Source organism: Mixophyes fleayi, chromosome 7, assembly GCF_038048845.1.
Source record: "Mixophyes fleayi isolate aMixFle1 chromosome 7, aMixFle1.hap1, whole genome shotgun sequence".
Lineage (NCBI taxonomy): Eukaryota > Metazoa > Chordata > Amphibia > Anura > Limnodynastidae > Mixophyes > Mixophyes fleayi.
In genome coordinates, this window is record NC_134408.1 from 25,448,227 (window position 1) to 25,465,792 (window position 17,566).

Sequence of the window (17,566 nt, forward strand, 5' to 3'; positions counted from 1 at the left end):
ATACCCAGCTGCCCAGAGGGTCTGTTTAACTGAGACCCTGGTAGAGGGGCAGGGTTTGTGGTGCCTAATTGTTGTGATTGGCTGAGACAGCCTTAAGCCCCACCCCCTTAGATGAGGCTGTGGGACTCAAGAGCTCATCTCCTGTTCTACTCACACGTATGGATTACACTTTCAACATAAGATTCTGTTTATTTTTAGCGTGATAGGGTGAGAGCAGATAAAATAATCATTTATTACAGCATAATTGCCAGCAGGGCTAGCTACACACATTTTGCATGATAATGCAGTGTAGGTAAGTACACATAAGTAAAATATACAAAACATGGTCATTGAACTTGGTTTTAAATAAATATATTTTAATTTATATAGCTCCATTATATTATGTAGCGCTGTACAGAGAATATTTAATCATTCACATAAATCCCTGCAGCATTGGAGCTTACAGTCTATATTTCCTAACACACAGACAGATACACACACACACACACTAGAGTAAATTGACATACCAGTATGTTTTTTTACCAAAGACAGGGGCACTGAGAAGGGGGTACAAAGTATAGGGGCACGGGACTGCGCTGGGGCCGACTGAAGTGCATTGTAATTTTTATTACCTTTCCGTTTATTTTTTTAATTCTTTTTTTTCTTTTTACTTTCCTTTGATCCTTATTTTGCGAGACTAACAGCTTTCTGCTCACTATGCAGTAAGCTTCCACCCTTGAGGGACATCAGCAGCACCTGCATAGGTAAGTACAGACAATGGGATGGGGGTATCATGATGTGGCTGGGGGGGGGAAGGGTGGCATGACTTGGCTGAGGAGGGAATGATCTCCATATTGTGTGGCAGTCACAAGGATGCTGAATACTACCTAGGTGAGGCTGGCAGATGTTATATTGGATTATAGCTCTATTATATGACACATGTTCATATATTTTCATCCGCATGGTTTTCGTCATATCTATCTTTCTGTTGCTGATGCATTGGTAGAAAAGTTCTTGGCCCCAGACAAATAGTTGAAAGCCCTCCACCGCTTGCCATACAAGAACCACAGATTTTGTGTGTGAGCTTATATAAACTGTGTGTAATAAATATGTTATATTATAATGTATGTATTATATACTGTGCTCACTGTTGCTCGGCTTTCCACGTTCCATGCACCCATACATTTTCCAAACAGGTCCCAACATTCTGGGACCCAGACAAGAAATCAGAGGCATGTTCTGGTATCAGTAGCTGATGAGCAGTGCTGGTTCTCTATTGTCATTTGGACGTTCCTAGGCTATCTCTCGGTAAGTTAGCTCTCAATTTAAAAGCACATGAATGTATGACCCAGTCTATAGGGACTCTCATTGTATAGAGTTAGGGACACCCTATTAGTAGAAGCGCCTTGACGTGGCGGATGGCTTATCACACATTTGCAAATGTGTATAACTGAGATTTCTGCATTTTATATACAAGTAGAAATATCAGCTCTTTTACTGGCTCACAGCAGTGTGCTGGGGGATTGTTTTCTATGTTTGCCCCTAACTCTAGCTGGAGTCCTGGGGGCTGTTGCATACAGACGTTTTTCCCGAGCCCTGCCGGTTCTGTAATATAAAAAAAAATAAGGCAAATCAATTTGGTTCGCCAACTTTAAATGACGGCAGAGGGGAGGTGTGAGCAGGATGACCAATCTCAAGTCACCACTTGATGGTGCCCTTTACTATGTGGTTCTGGTTAGGGGGTGGGGCACTGTTAAAGATTGTGCTAATAAGCATTGTCTTAATATTACAACAGCAAGTAATTTGAGAAATCACTGATTGATATAAATTGTGTTAAGTAAAAAGCCTGTTGTCCTTAATCTTGTTTCTCATCAAAAACGCAATCGTAATCACATATCCATATAATCTATATCACCACCACAATTTTCCGTATGCTTCAAACACAGAATATATATAATCTAACAACACAGTACTACGGCAGTTCCTATCATACTCCATTACGGACACTACAATACACCACCGTTAGTACAACCGCACAGTCTCTCTATATATAGACTGCATCATTACCCATGTACTGCATTACGCACAGATACAACAATGCTCATTCTTACTAACTACGATTCACAACATTCCTGTAGGGAGCGAGTAAAGTACGATATAGCCCAGTGTTGGCTAACCTGCGACACTCCAGGAGTTGTGAAACTACAAGTCCCAGCATACCCTTCCAGCAATAAGCTGCTATATATATATTGGCAAAGCATTGTGGGACTTGTAGTTTCACAACACCTGGAGTGTCACAGGCTAGCCAACACGGATATAGCCTAACCTCATATATAAGACACTATCCTCCATTAGGCTGCTGATATGCAGCCAGATAGCACCCACTGCAGAGTACATCCACCCCAGTCAATGTGTAATAGAGTGATACAGATATGTCCTGCTATGTTCAGGTACCTATGTGGGCTGAGCTATTGCATAGGAGAGAGTGACCTTCATTGATCTGTAAATGGGGGTGGAGGGTGTTAGCTAAAACTGGTTTAACTGCTCTATCTAAACCACTGAAAGGGTACATTATTGAACAGGCATGTCAGTAAAATCTATTATGTACAAGGTGGTTCAGCTTTAAAGACTTTTTTGTGGAACTTTTTGTCCCTGTTAATGATATTATAGGCACCGACCGTGACAGGGAGAAAAATATCAGTATGAGAATGCTGAATACTGCTCTGTATTACTGATTATTATTAAATCACACCTGAAACTTGAGAATATAGCTATTATACCCCAGCTAGTTCTTGCAGGAAGGAGCTGAGAACGGCCTGGAGGCAGCTCAGCTTCCACACCTAAAGGTTTCCTAGAATACCTCAGTGTCTCCTAGTTACCACTTCAGGCAGAGATTTACCAGGTATCTGACTTAATTTACCTTGCACTTATCTTCTCCTGTTAGCTCTCTGTATGCCACTAATTAACTGCCAGTGTTCTACTCTTGATTAACCCTACACTTACTCTCACAGGGCTGTAAGTGAATTGATCCTATTTAACTCCTCACATGATGCCAGGTTTAGCCACTTTTATCACTTTCCCTCTGAAGAAAAATATGCAGCAAAATGGGCCGGTCTAGCCCTGCAACAGCCGCTGTACGACTTGAACAATTTGCTTGGTCTTCCATCTCGAATAGTACTAGTTGTCATACCCGCAGTGCATCACCCAAAATGTGCCAGTGGATCAATCTAGCAGGAGAAAATCTCTCCGTAACAGGTGCCCCAGGCAACTAGAGTCTGAAGAGCAGGTAATGGATAAAACTGGATAGGTTCAATCCGATTGGTCAATCCATCACTAGATATTTTTGGTTATAGTATCTGAGAAATATAGGTAGCCCCAGTCCCTCCCGCCATAGATGCCCTGGCGAAGAGTTCTCTCTTTAACCAAAGCGTTTTGTAGTTTCAGATAGATTTGTTTCAAGCTGTCTGGCGTTCATCAATTGCCCCGCTTGGCACACCCAGCGGCTATATATTGGCAAAGCATGCTGGGACTTGTAGTTTCACAACACTTGGAGTGTCACAGGTTAGCCAACACTGGACTAGGTCTAGGTAGAGGACTATAGGTAGCACATTCATTTCAGCACTGATTTTACCTATTCAAGATATATAATATTTATTCCCGTGTGAGAGATCTTAATCAGTTTTATTAATTAGTGGTAGATAATTAGCTGTGTATAATTGTCATAAGATAGGCCGCTTTGTTTTAAATGTGCCATGGTTAACGCAAGCCCTCTTGTACTGTTTGAGGCGAACGTTCCTCCTCCATACAATAGCGACATTTTCTGCTGAAATGTGTTAAATTTGTATGGGAGATATTAACAACGAAATTGTTCGCTCTACAGAGATGAAAGGAAGTTCCTACAACCTTCACCACTAGTGTCTTTGGTTTTGCAGATCTATTAAATGAAACGGGCTTTAAAGATGTGAGATAGAGATCCTGAGACGCACCGTACCCTCTCTAAAGATCAGCAGGTGCTTATGTCTTGGCAGTTGGTTATCGAGGCTGAGTACGTGTGAGCACTTCCCTTTTGTCAGTGCCCCTCTCCAGAGTACTTTCACATACCATATACAAACCCATTCAGACCTCTCCCACCATCCTCCACCCTAGTGTCATTTTGGTGACATCACTGACTTTCCAAACACAAAGCGCTGTAGATTTTTCTCTGCACTATCCTCGGGCTCTGATAGGATTGAATGAAAATAATACAGTATGACCTTGATGATAGTGCAGTGAAAGGAAGGATTGTGTTTGGAACACGTGTTACTACAGAAGTTCTATTATAGTATGCAGGGGAAACGGACTATTCTCCCGAAAGACAAAGCTGCAAGAACATGGACTTTTCCTTTAATTGTACTTTTCTCCCTCTGTTTTTATTGGCGAGCAGCTTAGATAACAATTTTTTAGACTTTTTACTTTGAAAAGCCAAAAGATACAATTTGTTTTCAATGGGAGACTGTTAATACATCCGGCTTGCTCTAAGACAATACCAGGATTAGACCTAGTCACTTGTTATGCACCAGTATGAATATAGCTCACTCTTTTCATAAGTTACGCAGCCATTTAATGGGTACCGTCCCCAAAATTAACATTTTCCAACTTGTTTCTAAAAACTAAAAAAAGACCATCTTCTAAACCACTTAATGAAATAACGTGTGCAGGACAATTGCGTGTTCATTGCCGTACTGCTAATCCATAATCAGAGATTTCCTAGCGGTCCATAGTCCAAAATGAAAAGTCACATGTCTTAGGCAATAAAAATTGCTGATGCCTGAAGTGCATCAGTGGTCTATGGTCTGCCAAATAAAAATATACCTGCTATGTACAGCAGGGCTACATGTTAGAAGAAATTAAAGCAGAACGGTTCCTGGGAAGATCTGAAAGTGAATCCTCCTTCATTGGATGTTCCCGGTACTGTTGGAAGATCACATGATCCCTGGGACCCCGCAGACATAACATCGCTCTGTCCGATAATTCTGGAGGGTTTGTGGCTGCTCTTCCGGAAAACCTTACTGCTGTTCCGTCTAGCTGCCGCCGTCACCTCGCTCACCTGCGCAGATTTAGCAGCTGCAAATGGCAAGACATTGAATGAGATAAGTGTACCCCTCACATACACACAGATAGGTTGCCATTTGGTCAGATGAATCAACACTAAGAAACATAGTGCGTTAGTGACATAAAATAAAGTTTCACATTCAACACTATATCAAATGGTGTAAACACCTAATTTCCTATACCAGTGGTTCCCAAACTGTGCACCTAGGCTCCCTGGGGTGCCTCGGCGATCTCACAAGGGTGCATCAGCCAGGGCCAATGGTAAGCAAGGCTGGGGGACTACTTGGCAATTATTTTGGCTTAGGGGTGCCTTGAAAAGATTATGGAGAGCCTAAGGGTGCCTCGAACTGAAAAAGTTTGGGATCCACTGGCCTATACAGTGTACACAGCCGTTTGGCAGACTGATCCAACCTTCATGACAACGTGGCTTATCAATTCAATTGTAACAAAAGTGACATTATTATGTAATGAGGCACTTTGTGCCTCATGCCTCAGCAATGTCTCGCTGGTTCCTAGTGAGTCTGTACGGTCATGAACATTCAATTTCAAAAAGGTTACCCGCACCTGTGTATAGAAATAAGGTGCACTTTAAAATAAAAATAAAATTGAATCATATAAAAACATCCACAGACGTTTCAGGGGATTATAAGAATTGATGAGTGTTCGGTAAATCTGCAATTTTACCAAGGTACATTAGACTTCCTATCTAACAGCACATACATATGGGAATCTTTTTACGAAGTCCCCAATACATTTTCAGCTGACAATAGACAACCCATGCACCCATCCTCCCTCAAAAACTTTTGAGTATTACCTCTGCTTTTTATAAGTTTAGCCTATCGCTAGTTTTCTGGCATGGACAACTGTCTTTTCTAACGTTTTTTTATGTTGCTGGACAAAGCATTTTTACAGTATATTTTTAAGCGTTACTTTTCAGATGATACTATATTCCTGAAAATAATCCTGGGTCTGATGTAGGGAGAGGAGGCAGAGAAAGTAGGATGCATCTTGAACATATTGCCCAACAAACCATTAACGCCAAATATATATATTGTTGTTAATTCACTATCTGCTCACTGCATACAATTTCCATTACGGATAACATACCCGTTAATGGCTCAAACACACAATGTGCATGATCTTTGACATGGCGGCTACACAATCACACTGGTGAGAAATTTGGCCACATGGCGTATTAGCTGGTTAATCAAGATGCCCGCCTGCATGCCTGGGTCAAACAATGACATACCCAATCAAAATCTTGTATTGAGTGTTATTTACCAACAGGACTCAAGGTGGTTGGTTACTGCGGGTTTAGTGCAGATAAGCACTTTTAAGCTAGTAAATGTCATTCAGTGAATAGCCAACTTACGGATGAATAGGGAACAAGCGCTTTCTGCTTAGCAAGTTTAAATAGAATGTTGTGGCTATAGGAACAATTACATATAATGTCAGACGTTGCATTTTCATATGGAATCGACTTGTGTTTTAGCAGTCTATTAATAACAAGCTACTTGTGATGGCTGGTAATCCATAGCATCAGTGTCTGGCAAACAGAGCTCAGCACCGGCATCAGACACCACAACAGCATAAATGTATAAACAGAAAGTAGAAGGACTAAGGGCTAGATTTACTAAACTGCGGGTTTGAAAAAGTGGAGATGATGCCTATAGCAACCAATCATATTCTAGTTATCATTTATTTAGTGCATTCTACAAAATGACAGCTAGCATCTGATTGGTTGCCATAGGCAACATCTCCACTTTTTCAAACCCGCAGCTTAGTAAATATACCCCCAAGAGTCATTTGCAGAAGTGCAACTATGAGCCTCCCACAGGGCACGTGCCACTTGCTGGGTTTTATGTAATTCATAAAGATAAAGAAACGTTCCATCTTCTGGGTGTATTGGGTTCTTCCCTGCGGAGTGCGCCTATATGCAACATGGGTTGGAGATGAAAAGCAGGGCAGGAATACTTGAGAGATTATAGGGACGGAGAACGAGGATGTATTGGGTAAGTGGGGGGACAATCCCTGTTTAGAGAAGGTTTGCAGAGCATCAAAAAGACGCCCTTGAAGTCAACAGAAACCAGGCGCTCGCAATACTTTTAATAGCACCTCCGGTTACACTTTACAGGTCCAATTTATAGCACATATCTAGATGCTTTGCTGCCATTGTAATAAAAACATCCAAAACATATAAAAGTGTAACCTAGAATAATGACAGTGCGAATGTCCCTCACTCTGATGATTCACGTTATGTTTTTACTTATTAGTTTTTATTGCTTTTAATAGAAAAGGTGAACGGAATAAAAAAATATAGGGTGGGACAAGAAAAGGACACGAAAGTATAGGTTCAGCATACTGAATGACAGCGGTAACACACTCCGTGCATCCACAGCATTCTGAATGACAGCGGTAACACACTCCGTGCATCCACAGCATTCCGATGATTTGTTTTATAGACATAAGAGATTAAATCAAGCAGTATTTTAATAGGAAGGAAAAAAACAAAAAACAGAAAATGTTAAATAAAGCAGTGATCCTAAAGTGGTAGGTGGATGGACGTTGAAGTGTCCACTCTTTCCATAAGGTCCCATACACCGGCAATCCCACAGAAGTAAGTGCAGATTGGCATCGCAGGTGCTGTCCTCAAAAATGGTAATATAGGCATGTCCCTCTATACGGGAGAGGCAGACACATAAGCACATCTGTGCACCAGGTATAGTTCTGCGCACTCCCATTATTTTCACTTTTAGAAATGATCTTTATTGGGCTTACTCAGAGTAATTTTGACAGCACGCTGCACTTTTCTTTAACATTTATGAACTATGTAATGTAGCGCTTTGATCTGTGAGCTAAGCGATGGGGGCCCGAAAGAGCCCAGCGGCAGAGATGTGCAAATACTATTCACCAATTTTCACACTTTGAGGTTCTCCAAAGCCAGTGCTCTATATGAGAGTGGCTCAATGATGGTAGCTGTGGATTACACTTGTTTTAAACGCCAAGTCCCAGGTATCGTACCCCACATACCACGTTAGTATGAGTTATAGTTTTTTTTGCATATAAAGATGCTGTAAATTTGCATTACTCACCAGCTTGCATCAGCTTCAGCTGTTTGAGTCTCTCTTCTTCCATTTTGCGTCTATAATCACCGAACATCGCTCGCATCAATTGGCGTTTCTTAACCAGCGGCACTTTCTCGCCGCTCAATGTCTTGATGGCGCGCAAGGCTTCCTCCACTACACAGGACAGAGAGATTTATAAAACACAAGACCACAATCACACAACAAAACCATCACACTTAGGGCTAGATTTACTAAGCTGCGGGTTTGAAAAAGTGGGGATGTTGCCTATAGCAACCAATCATATTCTAGCTGTCATTTTGTAGAATGTGCTAAATAAATAAAAGCTAGAATCTGATAGGTTGCTATAGGCAACATCCCCACTTTTTCAAACCCGCAGCTTAGTAAATCTAGCCCTTAGTCATCTCCTTCACTGCACTCAAAAGGCCACGATTCCGGGTTGTCCTCATCCTCACCAATCCCACATATTTTAACACTTATATCTTCACATTCTGGCTAAACCCATTAGGGACGTATATAATTTTTAAAAGGACACACACACAAAAATAGTATTTTTGTGTTGAGTGCTTTAAAATGTATATTTGTGTCTTCTACTCAATATTCCATAACAAGGTCATGGTAATATTTTATTTCTCTTATATGTATTTAAAATTGCCATTTGTGCAGACCCGCTGTGTCTCTACAAGTGTCCTGCACAACAGTCAGGTCTCACCTTCTATTCATACAAAGGGACCGGCGGCAGGTTCTCTACACTACAGCAATTTGCTGTTTTGCAGCACAGTGAAAAGTAACAACCAACGAAGCCAGATACAGAATTTCAGTGTCAACATGTGAAGCTGTAGATTTGCATGTGTGGTTTATTTTTCTATAGAGTATACATGACCACTATACCTTTCACAAATATATACACATTTAAAAATAAGGCAGAATGTTGCCCATTGTTTTTGTCTTTTCAATAACTAATAAACTCATTTATCTTTTATAAAGCCCTGTGAGTGCCTCCTGGCTATTTCTTTTCTTTTTCTTTCATATTTAAAAATAAACATAATATTATAATCAACAATTGTGAGCGCGGGGGATAGGAAGCCGAGACAAACACAGTGAGCGCGGGGGATAGGAAGCCGAGACAAACACAGTGAGCGGGGAAGGGAATTTTATTCTCAAATTCTACGTTGTCCATCCCTTTTAATTCATGATAAAAACGCCACATTATTCCTGATCCAAATATCCCAAAGGGGCAACATCTGTCAGTGACAGGGAGTCTCACCCTGTTTCGGAGTAGATTTCTGCCGCTGTAGTCCTAGTCTAAGCTGCTCCACACACCAATCCAGCTCTCTGCGCAGCTCATCAGCTCCTGCCTGTGACATAAGTAACAAAATATTGATTTGTAACAGAATAAATATAAATGAAGACGGATAATTTTCTATGATACTGAAAAATGATATTGTATTATAAGTTACTAAATACTAACAGGTTGTGCGGACAAAACCACCAGTTTACTTGTATATTATTAATATTATCTCCGCAGTGCCCTACAACGTACAAACAGTAGACTAAACAGGGTGAAACAGTACAGAACAATAAACAAAAAAATACCAATACTTCAGAAACTCCAGGCAGGCTAATGCAATAAAGACGGAGCAGAAGAACAAGTAAGGAGACAGGAGGGGAGGGGGCCCTGCTCATGTGAGCTTACATCCTAAATGAGGGTAGACAGAACAGGCACAAGGGGAGCCAGTTGAGGCAAGGGGGAGAGAAGAGGTGGGCCCGGGAGAAGAAAGAGGAGAACGAGTGGAGGAGATGAGGGGGCTAAGTGGATGGTTGGTAGGCTTTGAGGAAAAGGCGAGTTCTGAGTGTGCGTTTGAAGGAGCACAGATTAGGTGAGACATGGATAGAACGAGGGAGGTCGTTCCAGAGAAGGGGGGCCGCACAGGAGAAGTCTTGGATTCTGGAGTGGGAAGAGGTGATAAGAGTGGAGGAGAGGCGGCAATCATTGGCCGAGCGCAGGGAGCGGGCAGGAGTGTGAATGGAGAGGAGGTTAGAGATATAAGGGGCAGTAGAGTTGGAGAGAGCCTTGTAAGTGGTGGTGAGGAGTTTGAAAAGGATTCGGTAGGGGAAGGGGAGCCAGTGTAAGGCAAGGCAGAGAGGGGAGGCAGAGGAGGAGCGGCGTGAGAGGAAGAGGAGTCTTGCAGCCACATATTCTGTGTAGCAAAACCATTAATTATGCTGCACTCTATGTCTCTTTACATGCTCTGTCTTTTATTCATATTATAGTGGTTCTATTGTAGCGACATTAGATATACTTCTGTATATTATGCATTTTTATTTTTTATTAAAGATTATGAATCAAGCCAACTATGTGAGTAACTGAATTTTACCATGAAGCAGATGCTTCTGAGGTGTTAATTAGGCTATAGAAATCGGATGTTTATGATAGACATATTGATGTGGGGCATTGACGACAACTGGAAACTGGGCTCAGACCAACAGCAATAACTCTTATTTTTCTAGAACAGTTTAGAAAATAAAAGTAAACATCTGATTGGTTGTCATAGAGCCTTTTCTGCAGCTATCTGTGCACCAGTTCTCATAAACATTCCCCATCGTACTGTCCTACCTGAGGGTCTTCCTTAGGAGATGAGGATGATCCAGCGTCTCCTCTGTGTTCCTCCACTTTCCGTGTCTGAGCACTTTGGTTCTTTGTCTTTTTCTTCTTCTTTTTCTTTGGAGAATCGAAGGCATTTTTTCCATTAGCTTCTAGCTTTATAGTCCGATTAACAGCCACCCCCATGAGGGCACACGCATCTTCTAGATTGGGGCAATTTTGTGGCAAGCTTTCTGCAACTGCTGGAGATGTTTGTGCAACGTTCAGCTGGTCACCCGATGCGTCCTGTGTAGAAATGTGACCTTCAGAGCTCTGCGAAGGGGAACCTGCATCCCCTGGGATCTGGAAATCAAAGGTGAACTCGGATCCTGCCCCGGCGCACAATGCGATGCCGTGTCCGCTAATGTTTTGGTCTTTGCATTCCACCTCTTCGACTTGCTTGCACTCTACACCCCCACATCCACTCTCCTTGCTGGGATCCACTTGATCTGGACAGAAATTGAAGCTAAAGTTGTTGTTAGAAGCTGTGAACCAATGTCCAGGACCTTCTTGGATGTCCCTTGCGCACTTCCTGTAGACCACACTGTGAGGCTCTTCTTCCTGTGAGGTCACTTCCTGAATCTGGACTGCAGAGGGATTATTGGCTTAAAGGAAAACGTTCAAAGAGTAAAACAGCATATTAACGTCAATAGAAGCAAAGCAAAAAATGGGAACTTAATAAAATACATGCAAGATCGCTTAACACATTGGGAGCATTTAGAAAATCAGAAAAATGGGGGGGAAAAGTTGCTGTAACCCCTAGCAACCAGAGGTCAATTCATTTATCTAGATGTGCTTTGAAAATGAAAGCAAATGCCCAATTGGTTTCTATGGCAGACAAACGCTGTCCCATCCAAACAATGTTCATACAGGTCTGCACAAACGCATTGAGCTTTGCATTTTATTAGGGAATTACTAGGAGATATATTCTGGTTGACATTTACATAGAGCACACGTTAAGCAATTTGCAATTATGGATATCAAACTAACCCACCTATGCAGTATCGCTTACAAATAGATGGCTGAGATACACACCTGATTTTTCTTCTGTTCGCCTCTCGTCTGCCATTTTAACACGATAGTTTCCAAACACTTGGTTCATCACTTGCCTCTTCTTCACGAAGGGGGCTTTCCGCGAACGTAGGACCCGCAATATCCGCTGAGTGTCCGATACTGAGGGATTGATACGATTATACTAAACTTTTTTGTTTTCCCATTATGAAACACATCCACAGTCCAGAAATACCTAAAATATTACACAAAGTGCACCCACCATTTTTCAGACTTAAATAATCTGCCTGAGAACGCAGCCTGTTTACTAACAATTAGTGATATAACTGAGGCATATGATACAAGTACCTCAGTTATGTCCCCGATTCATAGCAAACTGATAGGCTGCATTCTCATCTATATTGATGCAGCGACAAAATGGCTGCCTCCACTGTGTGTCGGCAACTACTTCAATTTAAAAGTAAAAGTCTAATTAAAATACAGACAACAGGTCAGTTATATTCACAAATAACCTTGTAAACTTTAAAACAGACTTTTCATACGCTTCACAGATTATGGGTATTCTGAAGGTCTTTTCGAGTAGGGTGTGGGGACACCAGAACATGGACATTAATGTGGAGTTGGTTTATGCGCTGTCCAACATAGTGATGTCATCGTAGTGCTCTGCTCACAGCCCATCAGTGACGCCAAACTGCACCGTGGTGTGTATACCCTGGGACTTCCCCTTCCTCTACTCACCGCATGGATGAGAGGTAAAAACAAAGTGGGGAAAATTTTATTTTGCCTGGCTGTTCCTGAGAAGCGCTAAAAGGGTTTCCACTGCACATTAGGGTTATTGTCCTGCCATTGGGAAGAGACAGGCTGTTATTGTGTGCCCTATATCCTCCTGACCCACATCCCATCTCCAGATCTGGGTGTCAACGACAGCTCAGAGAGACCAAGAACCACAAGTTCAGTTTCTTGCCCTGTGAACAGTGTTTGCAGAATAAAGCATCAGGCTACCTCAATAAATAACCAAGATCTTTAGTAACTGACCCTAAAAAAAGCAATATATAATCTATATTGATCAATAATAAAAGAAAAAAAAAAAAATTTCTTACAAGTCCATTCCAGTCCTGACGGAGTACCTACAAATATAGGATTCTGTCTGTTTATTGTGATTTTTAGAAATATGTTGCCATAAAATTTGAATATATTTTTAAATAAGCAACATACTTTAATAATAAAAAAAAAAAAAAAAAAAGTTCTCTCCTGGAGTGCAGCAATGACATTAAAGAGTCGACTGCAGACACAGTGGACACTTACATCATTTGTATTATATACGTTATTATTGGCAATTACAGGTAATTGCCCCGTTCTCCAATTACATCATACCTAGGGGTCACACACACCTTGATTTGGGGTGGGATTGCGGCGCAGAAGCCCACTTTCCAGCTGACGGATGCACCAATCCAACTCATCTTCAAACGTCCCTTGTGGAGCCTGAGAATTAGCACAGTCCATTTTGTATAAGATGCATTTCATTTTGCATAATTCAGTATAGCTCAAGAGGCTGAGTGCATGTAAGGGACCAGATACAGGAAATGCAGCTAGCAGAATTATTTAAATATTAGAGAAAGGTTAATTTCTTTGCACAATTTTACAAATATTGTAGAAATGAATATAGTAGCAATAAGAAATTTATATATAGCTGGCCTCCCCTGTTCTTTAAACCAGCAACATCTGAACTCACCTGCTCCATTTCTGTGCAAAACTATTTCTTGAAGATCTCCAAGGAATATATCATAGCAATACTGGCTGGCTGAGCTAAACCTTTATAGGATAAAAAAAAATAAAATGCAAAAATAAGTATGAGCACAGCACCCATAATCAAACTTCAATATTTGTGACAGTGTTTTATTTCATTTATTTTTTACTATATAACGTAGACAAGCCTGGTCCTCCTTCAGCTGCTGTGGGACTACAAGTGCCAGCATACCTTTGTAGTTGCATATCGGCTGAGAAGAAGCGGATATTGTTGTGGACAGGACCCCATAATAAAAGCATAAACAGAATTATAAGTATATATACGAATACTGGAGCTCCACTAAATATAAAGCCCTGATTACTATACATAGAGATAAATCCAGCAGTGAGTGGTAAACATGTACCTTACACCTCCCGCATGGCTCCTCCAGTCCGTCAGTGAATTCACTCCCCAGTAGGTCCGTTTGGTTACCGCTCCGTGCGGAAACAGAGACACCTACAATACAGTCCGGAGACACGATTGGTCCAGGTACACACAATATATAATATTATGTCCTTGTGATGGGCCAGTCGGCTCAGGAGTGCTTATATCACTTTTAGTTTATCGACTACAACGCTACCAGTCCAATTTTTTTTCTTTAAGGACTGTATTTTCTGCCAATGTTCAATGTCAAGTTCCTAAAAATATTTAGTAGAAATTGCCCACAGACTTAAACTTGATCACCCATAGCTAGAATACAAATGGTTCACTGTGTGAGTGGGGGAACGGAATGCTGAAAATGAAACATTTGTTTTTCCCTATGCATGTCAAGGACATTCACATACAAGCTGATGCAGAGCCTTAACTTAAAATGTCAGTCCCCAGGGCTAGAAGGAAAAACTACTGCCCCCCTAGCCTTCAATGTTAACCAACTTAACTTAAAATATTCATAAACTGCGACCCCCTTCAGCATTGTGCCCCCTCTCACACAGCGCTAGTTACACCTTGGGCTGATGCAGAGTCAGCACTATGACAATTTGTGTAGTGTATTTTAAATGAAATCGCTCTGAGCATGCTGCGAAATGGACCTTCAAGTTCTGGGGGTAAATGTATCAAGCTGAGAGTTTTCTGGCGGTTTTGAAAAAGTGGAGATGTTGCCTATAGCAACCAATCAGATTCTAGTTATCGTTTTGTAGAATGTACTAAATAAATGATCGCTAGAATCTGATTGGTTTTTCAGACCCGCCGGAAAACTCTCAGCTTGATACATTTACCCCCTGGGTTTCTTGTAAGTACGCTGGTGTCAGCCGTACCACTTGCACCAGCTACATGGTGTGAATGCCTACTGATAGTGATAAATGGCACTGCATAGTCCTTGTATCAAAAATGTCATGTATATTTCTCAAATATATAGCATTCTTCTCACTTCTGCCCTTCCCTCTCCAAACCCTTATGAAGATGAGTGGGAAAAGGACCTTGGTCCTCCCCCGGATGAAGAGGCTTGGGAGGACATGAGACTGGGGATAGCTAAATGCTCTATATCAACTAAACTCAAGGAAACCTCTTACAAAATTTATTACCGTTGGTATTACACTCCCACAAGACTCCATAGAATGTTTCCCTCTTCCTCGCCCTGCTGTTGGCGGGACTGTGGCCAAAGGGGTACGATGTTTCATATTTGGTGGTCTTGCCCGATTATCACCACCTTCTGGGATTCAGTCCATAGTTTCCTAAATACCCTTTTTGAAGCCCCTATCCCGAAAGATCCCTGGATATTTCTTTTATGTTACCCTCCCCAAGACCTGGACAAATTCTCCAAGAAATTAACTGCCCACATCCTGACAGTAGCCAAATCACTCATAGCCCTTAATTGGAAAAAGACCTCACCTCCATCCCTTTTGGCTCTCAAGAAGCAGATTTGGCACGTGGCCGCTATGGAGGAGATTACGTACTACCTCCACGATAGAGGCCACGTCTTCAGTCAAGTCTGGGCTTCATGGCTAGCCGTGGAACACACCTTCCCCCCTCAACGCTCCACGTCCTCCGACCTGACCCATGTGCGATGACCCTAACTCTTCCCGACACATATCTCCCCCTCTGCTATAGGCTCAACACACCCTAGTTATCCTCTAAATACTTACAGTGCTTATCTTTGTGGTCCTACCCCCCTCACCCCTCCCCCACAATCCATTTTGTTCCTACACCCATTTTATATTACTCTTTAAAAATGTAAAAACCGGTCATTTTTGTCTAAAGGTTTCCTAATATGCGATACACCACAATAACTGTTGTAATTTTACTGTGCATGCTACACAGTGTTATCGTTTTGCTGTCTGTATTTTCTTGATTGACCACTGAAAATAAAAAATTATAAAAAAAAATAAAAATGACATGTATGCGTGTCACTCGATAGCGCAGAATATGTGTATACACGTAAGAAAGACCATGAAAACGTATTGTATGTACAGTACACATTAAGAACATTCCAGTTTATTGTAAATAAAATGAATAAAGGAAATATATATATTTAATACATCTTTTTATTAATGATTATAGTGTTGAGTTGGTCATTTATGTTATAAATTATGTTTTTTTTAATGCGTTCTGACTTGTGCATCCTGCACTGTGTTCTGTCTGCCTACGTACATAAGTAATATTTAGGCAGAACGTACTTACACCCTGAATGGAATTGAAGCACATCTCAAGATCCGCTTTGGTTTGAATACAGGTGGAAATACTCACAAGTTCCGTACTCTTGTTTTGACTGCACATTTCGTGCAAATTGGGTTCGGACTTGAATCAGGCCCCTAATCTTTTCTACCGAGCTTTCTGTTTGTGACTAAAGGAGTACTCTGTAGGATGTCCTGTAGGATGCATTATGTACCTAAACAGGTTTCTATATACTACTGTTTTTTGTTATTTGCCACTTAATAGTAATTATTGAGTATAGGATATAATTGATGGCTCTTAGTTACATGGGTGTCTTCACTTTTTATTTAAAAATGATGGGAACCCTATTTGAGTGTGAAACCTTAACCCTGCGGTACTACCACATTATGGTTACTACTGACCTACTTCATACTTGCCGACTCTGAATGTCAGGGAGACTCCCTGAAATAGGGGTGATCTCCCTCACTCCCTGAAGAGTCTGGCATTCTCCCTGATGCTGAGCCAGTACAAGACGTGGTTGGCTTCGCCATCTGTAGCATGATGATACAGTTCAGAAATTGTGTCCTATGTCCATGTATTGATGACTATGGGGGTGGCCATTTTCATGGAGACCAAAATTTAATCAAAGACTGACAGATAAGACAACATGACTTCAGTAACGGAGACAGAAATGTAAAAGACACTTTAGTCTCTAGAGATTCATTAGCTGCTTTTCTTCAAGCATAGTTGCCCATTCTCCCGAAATGTCTGGGAGACTCCCGCATTTCTGGGAGACCTACCGTGCTCCTGGGAAAGCAGGGTAATCTACCGGTTCTCATCCCCGCAATAGATAAGTGGCAGGGGGGTGGCTTCATGACGCAAATATTGCAGCATATTAGCCCTGCCCCCTGCTGTAATTGGCTAAAATTGTGACAATCATTTAGGGTGCGGGGCCTAAATGATGCAATTTGTCAAGCCCCTCCCCCACATGACCACCTCCCTCGGGATATCCCTGAAGCCAACGAGGAAAAGTTGGCAAGTATGACCTACTTCATTAACTCTCATAAACTCCAAGCCTCTTTGATTGTTAATTCAGCATACCCATCATATTAGTGTTATTGTGGGTTTCAGTGTATGCTTCATCTCACAAAACGGCTGCACCCACACAGCTCATTAATATTGCTCTCATAGAATTTGACACCTACTGAAAAACAACATTGCCCAAGAAGCCTCGTCCCAATTTCATCAGGAATCAGTTTAATCATCCTGCCCACATGAACTATGAAACTTCAGAATTCCCCCGTATGTGTAATACATCTCATGAGGATGATTACCAGAATATTGGCTCCTTTTCCAGAATTATTCAGCAAATATATATGCACT

At 41.5% G+C, this 17,566-nt stretch overlaps 1 protein-coding gene across 6 annotated transcripts; it reads right to left on the bottom strand.

The window, feature by feature from the left end:
• Window positions 1-4,346: 4,346 nt before the first annotated feature.
• C7H8orf33 (chromosome 7 C8orf33 homolog) lies at window positions 4,347-17,034 on the bottom strand. Of its 6 annotated transcripts, none has more exons than XM_075179451.1 (9): window positions 16,984-17,034; window positions 13,959-14,050; window positions 13,541-13,620; window positions 13,200-13,290; window positions 11,833-11,970; window positions 10,771-11,402; window positions 9,421-9,511; window positions 8,163-8,309; window positions 4,347-5,082 (listed from the first exon to the last, which is right to left on the bottom strand). In XM_075179451.1, the coding sequence occupies exons 3-9, from the start codon at window positions 13,547-13,549 to the stop codon at window positions 4,856-4,858; spliced, it is 1,335 nt and encodes a 444-aa protein (XP_075035552.1). In that variant the 5' UTR covers window positions 13,550-13,620; window positions 13,959-14,050; window positions 16,984-17,034; the 3' UTR covers window positions 4,347-4,855. The 6 variants fall into 6 exon arrangements, with proteins under 6 accessions (XP_075035552.1, XP_075035554.1, XP_075035551.1 ...); XM_075179453.1 differs by lacking the exon at window positions 16,984-17,034 and adding an exon at window positions 16,211-16,404 and having other exon boundaries at window positions 10,771-11,384; XM_075179450.1 differs by lacking the exon at window positions 16,984-17,034 and adding an exon at window positions 16,211-16,403.
• Between the last annotated feature and the right edge of the window lie 532 nt (window positions 17,035-17,566).